The following is an 8,534-nucleotide window of genomic DNA, read 5'->3' on the forward strand; positions in this document are numbered from 1 at the left end:
TTCAGTAGTCCCTTATGAAAGCCCTGTTATAATTCCATTAAAACTATTTGGTATTTTAAACAGCAAACTCAGGCCTTTCCTCCCTAAAAATAAAACTGTGCTTTCTCTGAAATATCAGATCATTAAAATTAAATTTTAATCTCACCATTCTTTTTATCTGCATCTTAAAATATATTGTATCTTTCTATCCTCTAAAATTTGTCATCTCTCTTTAAGTCTTTTTTTTTCTTTTGAGACACAGTTTCACTCTGTCACCCAGGCTGGAGTACAGTGGCACATTCTTGACTCACTGCAACCTCTGCTGCCTCCAGGGTTCAAGCAATTCTCATGACTCAGCCTCCCCAGTAGCTGGCATTACAGGCACGCGCCACCATGCCCAGCTAATTTTTGTATTTTTAGTAGAGATGGGGTTTCACCATGTTGACCAGTCTGGTCTCAAATTCCTGACCTCAGATGATCCGCCCATGTTGGCCTCCCAAAGTGCTGGGATTACAGGTGTGAACCATCACGCCTGGCCTCTTTCAAATCTTAATGCGTCTGTTAGCTCATTGGTTTTCAAAGTGCACTCTCAGTCCAGCAGCATAGCATCATGTAGAACCACGTTGGAAATGCAGGCTTTTGCCTCCTGTTCACATCTACCAATCAGAAACTCTGTGAGGAGGGGTCCAGCAGGCTGTCTTAAGAAGTTCTCCAGGTGATTCTGATGCATCCTAAAGTCTGAAAGCCACTGCATTAGATCAGAGTATAAACTAAGAGACCACATATTAGAATCCAGTTGAATGCACCATGTTTTAACTAAAAAATACTGAATCTTCACATTCATGTGGCTTTATAGCAATACTAATAACAGCAAGCACTTACATAGTACTTTCGTTGTTCTAGGCACCATTATAATTACTCTCCATGTATTAACTCATTTAATCCTGAAAACAATAGGTACATTTTTCATCTCCATTTGACAAATAAGGTAACAAAAATGTGAAGTAACTTACCCACTGCCACTCAGTTGATAAATGTTGCATCAGGGTTTGAATGGAGCAGTCGACTTTCAGAGTCTCCACTCATCACACAACTCTGTACTTTATAAGCTGTGTATCACCGCTTTTATTTAGACTAGAACAGCACTGCACAGTACAACTTTCTGTTATGATCTGCACAATGCAATAGTGGAGCCAGTAGCCACATTCCGCTCCTGAAATGTGCCTGGTGTAATGGGGAGATTGACTTTTTTATTTAATTCAGTTTTAATTAACTTGGATCTAAATCTGAATCACTACATGTGTTAGTGTATTGTTTGTGTAACAGCAGCTTTTTTCCTTAATAGAAAAAGAATAGAAAATATAAGAATTTTGGTCTTGTTCTCAAGTGGATAAAGTAATTTAGATAATTGGGGGCAGGGAGCATTTGTTTAGTCAGAAAACACAAGCAAGAGTAAAACAAGTGAGGTTATGAATATTGGAATGACTAAAGTGTGAATTACTACATTAAATTTAACAACTAGAAGTTTTTGTTGTTAATTGGAATGAATATTTTCCAAATTCTGGTGTTATTCACTAGAAATACATATTCCCAAGGTCAGACACAGTGGCTCATGCCTGTAATTCCAGCACTTTGAGAGGCCAAGGTGGGTGGATCACCTGAGGTCAGGAGTTCAAGACCAGCCTGCCCAACATGGTGAAACCCCATCTCTACTAAAAATACAAAAATTAGCCAGGCATGGCAGCATGCAACTGTAATCCCAGCTGTTAGGGAGGCTGAGGCAGGAGAATTGCTGGAAGCCAAAGGCGGAGGTTGCAGAGAGCCAAGATCATGCCACTGCCCTCCAGCCTGGGCGATAGAGCAAGACTTTGTCTCAAATATATATGTGTGTGTGTGTGTGTGTGTGTGTGTGTGTGTGTGTGTGTGTGTATACGTACACACACATGTATACACACATGTTATAGAAATTATCGTATTTTCTATATATCTATATATCCCCTTCACATATATGCTGAAAGGTAACTGTGAGAAGCAGTACAGTCATGTTTTTATGATTTGTGATTTCAGCTTCAAAAGTTGCTCACCATGGACCCAATAAAGCGAATTACCTCAGAACAGGCTATGCAGGATCCCTATTTCTTAGAAGACCCACTTCCTACATCAGAGTAAGTGGTCAAGTTAACTCACCAGCATAATGGAGTTTTTGAAGTATGCTTTCTTCTGGTTGTCAACTCTAAGTTGCTCCTCCTCTTATATGGGAACCCAAGGAAATCCTTTATGACAAGCAAAAATGAGCTCTGCTGATTAAAGTGTCATTTAGGGGCTTTCTGGCTAAGAGGCATTCCTGTTCATCTCTTGCTTTAGGAAATGCTGGTTACATTAGTTTCAGCAGTGACCCAGCTATTCAGTGGCAGCTACAGTAATGCATGCTTCATCACACCGAGATTGCTTCCTGCCTGCAGTTAGTTTCATGTTCCCAAACTGCAAATATAATTCCCAAATGTGTCCCTATGCCATCTTCTGTTTATTAATAAATGTAGTAGGAAGGGTAAAACAAAAATTGTCTTTGAACTGTGACACATGTTTCAGCTAGAATCTTTACTTTGGCTGTAGTAATAAAAGAGTAATGCTGGGCTAAAAGAAGAAAGCTGAATCATACTCGATGATTATTAATCATTTGTATACAGCTCAAGCCCTCAAGTAGCCTGCCGTAATATTACTAGTTACAAAGAAAAGAGACATTCTGTCACAGCTGCATGAAAGGTGCTTATATTTGCAAATATGGAGACAAAGTTCTTCTTAAAAGATTGAGATGAGAATCTCCTAAATGAAGCATTTGAATATTGATGAGTATACCAGAAACGGTTTTTCTCTTTTTCTTACTGTCAGCGTTTTTGCCGGTTGTCAAATCCCTTACCCAAAACGAGAATTTTTAACGGAAGAAGAACCTGATGACAAAGGAGACAAAGTAAGTATGAAAGTACCTTTGGCAGCTTCTGGTTTCGTGAATGACTCCATGATGCTTTCCGTTGTGGGTGCATTTTGTTCTCCCTCTGAGCTGAACTTTTTCTGTTTAACCAATTGAGAAGAACCAGCAGCAGCAGCAGGGCAATAACCACACTAATGGAACTGGCCACCCAGGGAATCAAGACAGCAGTCACACACAGGGACCCCCGTTGAAGAAAGTGAGAGTTGTTCCTCCTACCACTACCTCAGGTGGACTTATCATGACCTCAGACTATCAGGTATTCCAAGTTTATTTTGTATTGACTGCATGTCAGTGTTTACATACGGGTTTATGATCGTGGGAAAATGTGATTTGATTGAGCAATACTGACATCTGTATACTGAGGGAAGTACATTGACATGAAATGTTATTGGCATGGAAAAGTACTGACAGTGGTATAGTAGCAAGGGCTTAGACTTTTGAACCAGACTTGGAATGATCAAATATGCCATTTATTAACTGTGTGACCTTGGACAAGTCGGATAGTGTCTCCTGGCTTTAGTTTTTTCATCTGTAAAATGAGACTAGTAAAACCTAACTTGCAGCTGTTGTCAAATTAGACATGAAGTGTCTTAACACCTAGCTCGCAGTAGGAGCTTGGTATCTATTGTTTTGAAACAGTATTCGACAGTGATTAAGAACATAGGCTTTCAGATCCCAGTCTGGCCACTTACTTCTCTGTATCCTTGAGTAAGTGATTCAGATGTTCTCAGTTTCCATGTTTTTAGACTGTGGATAATAATCAATTTGAAACTGTAGGAAGGATTAAATGAGATCACTCTGGGAGGTGAGTATTGTTGGCATTTCAGGAAACTGAGGCTTGCAGAGGTTAAATAACTTTCCACACATGGACCCCCCAGCAAGCCAGTTGTAGATGGAGGACTCATACTTTCATCTGACCACAAAGGCTGTTCTGTTGCCTGCTTATGGATCCTATCATGGAATTGTCAATTATGTTGTGAAAATTGTATACCACCTCCCTTTGTCTTCTGCTTGTTCTCACCATATTCCCAACTACACTGGGTTTCAGTGTTGGAAGGATACTGAAAACTTGACCAATTAGAATTATTTACATACCAAAAAAGAGAGAGAGAGATGTTATGAAACTGATAAGGAAGGTCCCCAGTGTCCATTACTGTACTTTCAGAATTAGGTATTAACTCTTTCCTTTGATTAGGGAAGAAGTCCAGCCCATCACACCACAGAAATCGTTGTGTGAGTTGTAATTCTCTCCTAGTTAGCTAAACAAGGACATTAAGGGCAGACATCTGTGGGAGTGGTTTATTCTGGTATCTTTTTCTCCCTTTCTGGATGGGAAGAGCATATCTCTCTTGGCTCATGAATGTGTCTGCACTCTAAGGTGACGGCATCCTTAGAATGAAGCAGAGCAGTGCTCTGACCTTTGCTTCCGGAACCGAGAAAATGATGCTGTGCTGCTTTGCTGATGTGATTGTTGTGGTTAGTCTTGTGTGGGTGATTTTAAAAATAGTATTTCTGACTATGATTTTATGTGCCTAATCTTTTTAAAAATGTTACTTTTGCTAGGGTTGGCAGAATTTGGAATTATATGACTTATTAAATATGCTTTGAAAGAGAGAAGTAATAAATTCTGGTTACTCTTTTATAGTGTTTGTCTTGGGAGCAAACAGAATGAGAGAGAGGTGTGAGAATGGGAATAAAAATCTAACAGATCAAATTAGAGAACCTCAAACCATCACATTCTTTCTCTTTGTGCCATTTTAGAATTGAGAACATCATTCTTCTTACATGTCTGTGATTATATTTTTACCTTTGTATGAAACTTGTAGCAGAAAATAAGATTCAGTAGTTTAAAGGGGCCAGGCATAGTGGCTCATGCCCATAATCCCAGTGGTTTAGAAGGCTGAGGGGAGGATCACTTGAGGCCAGGAGTTCGAGATCAACCTGTGCAACGTAGCGAGACCCTGTTCCTACAAAAAAATTTCTTAAAATCAGCTGAGCATGGGGGTGCATGCCTATAATCCTAGCAATTGTTATACCATTACACTCCAGCCTGGGTGATAGAGTGGCACCCTGTCTCAAAAGAAAAAAAAATAGTTTTAAGGGCATAAACATGTATTAATGCCAAAGAAATGGATTCTTTGGCACCTTCTCTTACATTCATTTTTATTCTTTAGTCATGTGTGGGTTGGGGGGGTTTCTACTGAAGAAAGCATGGAAATAAGATTTGAATTGTTTATGTATATATACATCATTGAGTTTCTTGTGTAAACATCTTAAGCAAATTTACCAGGTAGATACAAAACAGCATGAAAAGGGCTTACTGCTGTAGCAAAAAAAATGTATTTGCACAGCATAGTAATAAGCTTAGGCTTAATATTATTTACTGGCAACATTTCTGACCTTCCTCAAGAGAAGAGGATGTTAAAAAGATTGGGGGTTTCTGTCTTTAATTCTAAAGTTAGTATGTAGCACAAAATCTATACATCCTTTCTTCCTTGAAATATAATGATGCTTCAGTCACATACAAGTTTTGCTGCTTGGGATTGAACTGCCCCCTAGAAGCACCTGAATCACACTTCTCCCTCATCTCCTTTGCAGCGTTCCAATCCACATGCTGCCTATCCCAACCCTGGACCAAGCACATCACAGCCGCAGAGCAGCATGGGATACTCAGCTACCTCCCAGCAGCCTCCACAGTACTCACATCAGACACATCGGTACTGAGCTGCATTGGAATCTTGTCCATGCACTGTTGCGAATGCTGCAGGGCTGACTGTGCAGCTCTCGGCGGGAACCTGGTATGGGCCATGAGAATGTACTGTACAACCACATCTTCAAAATGTCCAGTAGCCAAGTTCCACCACTTTTCACAGATTGGGGTAGTGGCTTCCAAGTTGTACCTATTTTGGAGTTAGACTTGAAAAGAAAGTGCTAGCACAGTTTGTGTTGTGGATTTGCTACTTCCATAGTTTACTTGACATGGTTCAGACTGACCAATGCATTTTTTTCAGTGACAGTCTGTAGCAGTTGAAGCTGTGAATGTGCTAGGGGCAAGCATTTGTCTTTGTATGTGGTGAATTTTTTCAGTGTAACAACATTATCTGACCAATAGTACACACACAAACACAAAGTTTAACTGGTACTTGAAACATACAGTATATGTTAACAGAATAACCAAGATTCAACATGAGATTATTTTGGTACACCTTTCTTTTTAGTGTCTTATCAGTGGGTTGATTCATTTTCTACATTAATCAGTGTTTTCTGACCAAGAATATTGCTTGGATTTTTTTGAAAGTACAAAAAGCCACATAGTTTCTCCAGAAAGGTTTCAAAACTCCCAAAGATTAACTTCCAACTTAAAAGTTTGTTTTTATTTTCAATCTATGACTTGACTGGTATTAAAGCTGCTATTTGATAGTAATTAAATATGTTGTCATTGATATAAACCTGTTTGGTTCAGCAAACAAACTAAAATGATTGTCATAGACAGTGTTTTATTTTTCCTGTTGGTGTTGCTGATTTGTGAGCATGCTTTAAGATGAAAAAAGCATGAATGAAAACTTCCTTAAAAAGGTGCGGCATCCAATTCAAATATTTTCGTCCTGATTTTAAAGCTGGTTGGTGTAGTGCTATTAAAATTCTGTTCAGTTAATTTTCCTTTTGAAAACTTGTTCGCACGTTGTTTAGGGTGCCCTTACTTCAGCAAAGGAGAAGGAATAGGAGAGCCTTAGAATTTTTGAGGAAAAAAAAACCCTATAACATACAATGTACTGTATCAAGCTATTTTACATGAATGACACAAGTATTCTGAATAAAAAATAATTGAACATTGTTAAAAACAAGGTGTTATGTAATAAATTTATTTTTCATAAATCAAAATATGGAGTCAGCTGTATTTTTTATATATACAAAGAGTTTTTGTTTTAATTTTAAAATATGCCTTCACAAGTGGCCTCTGAAGGAATCTCTTCACTCTTCATTATAGTACCTGTGTGTCTGTTTCCACAATGGAGTAGTGACTGGAGTCTTAGATATGGATCCTTTTTCCTGTTATACTTGGTCCCATAATGTAAGATATGAAACACAGACACCTTTCTAATTGGAAGATACTACTATCTAATTGGAAGATTGAAGGTGAGCCTTCAATCCCTGGAATAATTCTTCATCTATTCTGTGTTGTACTGAGAAGGATGTGATTGTTATATCCCTAATAATTCATTTTCCTCCTCCTTCAGAAAATACAGATTAGGGAAAACACTAACATTTTTCTTAAAAATCCAACTCAATAATATAAAAACATTCTAAAAACAAAATAACTGAGGAATCTCCATCCTGATAGGCATAATCATACAGTAAGGGGAGTTTCTAGGAGCTGAAATGTTTCCATTTTAAGTCCTCGCCTCAGTGCATTCTCAGGATGTGTGGATCTGGTTATGAGTTCTCCTTCTGAGCTCCCCTACTTCATCGTTTGGTTTGGGCTTTTTTTCTTTTTTTCTTTCTTTTTTTTCTCCGAGACAGAGTCTCGCTCTGTCGCCCAGGCTGGAGTGCAATGGCACCATCTCCACTCACTGAATCCTCGGCCTCCTGGGTTCAAGAGATTCTCCTGCCTCAGCCTCCCAAGTAGCTAGGATTATAGGCACCCACCACCACCCTGGCTAATTTTTGTATTTTTAGTAGAGAAAGCCTTTCACCATGTTGGCCAGGCTGGTCTCAAACACTTGACCTCAAGTGAGCCATGCAGCCCAGCTGATTTCTGTTATTTTTACCTCTTACTGTGCCTTCTTATTTCCAATCCTTTCTCATTGTTTTCAAATTTTTTTCCTTGCCTTTAAAGCTGAGGTTTTCAAGCTTAGTGAATATGAGAATCCTCTGGAGTATTTTTCTTCCCTTTAGTATCTAGTCCCCAAGGTTAGAGTTAGGATGGAACATGAAAACTTGATTTTTTATTTTTGAGACAGAGTCTCGCTCTGTTGCCAGGCGCCAGGCACCAGGCTGGAGTGCACTGGCATGAACTTGGCTCACTGCAACCTTCACCTCCCGGATTCAAGCAATTCTCCTGCCTCAGCTTTCCGAGTAGCTGGGACTACAGGCACATGCGACCACACCCAGCTAATTTTTGTATTTTTTAGTAGAGATGGGGTTTCGCCATGTTGACCAGGATGGTCTCGATCTCTTGACCTCGTGATCCGCCTGCCTCGGCCTCCCAAAGTGCTAGGATTATAGGCATGGGCCACCACACCCCGCCTGAAAACTTCATTTTTAATAAGCTCTAGTGGTCTGAGGAATATATGTTAAGACACACACACACACACACACAAATACACACGACTCTAGGGTCACGCACCTTCAGGCTGGTCTAAAGATTGAGCAAACATCAGCAGCAAAGTGGCTTGGAGAGAGGGGTACTCTACTGACATGAGTTTTCTATGTGAATTTCCAAAAGCAAACCCTGACAGTCCAAGAGCCTGAAGTCTCAGTTCTCAGATTTTTGTTTGTCTGTCTGTCCCATTCCCTGAGTTATCCTGCTCCGTCTCCTGTCCTGTCATTAAACATGGAGGTGACT

General features: G+C 39.6%; 1 protein-coding gene across 7 annotated transcripts in view; it reads left to right on the forward strand.

Moving 5' to 3' along the window:
- The window catches only part of CDK8 (cyclin dependent kinase 8), a 148,086-nt gene extending 141,236 nt beyond the window's left edge, over positions 1-6,850 (forward strand). For 5 of the 7 annotated variants that reach the window (XM_035302394.3, XM_078375206.1, XM_078375208.1 and 2 more), the window contains 4 exons: positions 2,047-2,144; positions 2,869-2,947; positions 3,066-3,224; positions 5,567-6,850. In XM_035302394.3, coding sequence (XP_035158285.1) covers positions 2,047-2,144; positions 2,869-2,947; positions 3,066-3,224; positions 5,567-5,692 — 462 coding nt within the window. In that variant the 3' untranslated portion in view covers positions 5,693-6,850. The remainder of the gene's footprint in view (positions 1-2,046; positions 2,145-2,868; positions 2,948-3,065; positions 3,225-5,566) is intronic. The other 2 variants (XM_035302395.3, XM_078375207.1) reach the window with 1 other exon arrangement.
- The last annotated feature ends 1,684 nt before the right edge of the window (positions 6,851-8,534 follow it).

The sequence above is a fragment of the Callithrix jacchus genome, chromosome 5, assembly GCF_049354715.1.
Source record: "Callithrix jacchus isolate 240 chromosome 5, calJac240_pri, whole genome shotgun sequence".
Lineage (NCBI taxonomy): Eukaryota > Metazoa > Chordata > Mammalia > Primates > Cebidae > Callithrix > Callithrix jacchus.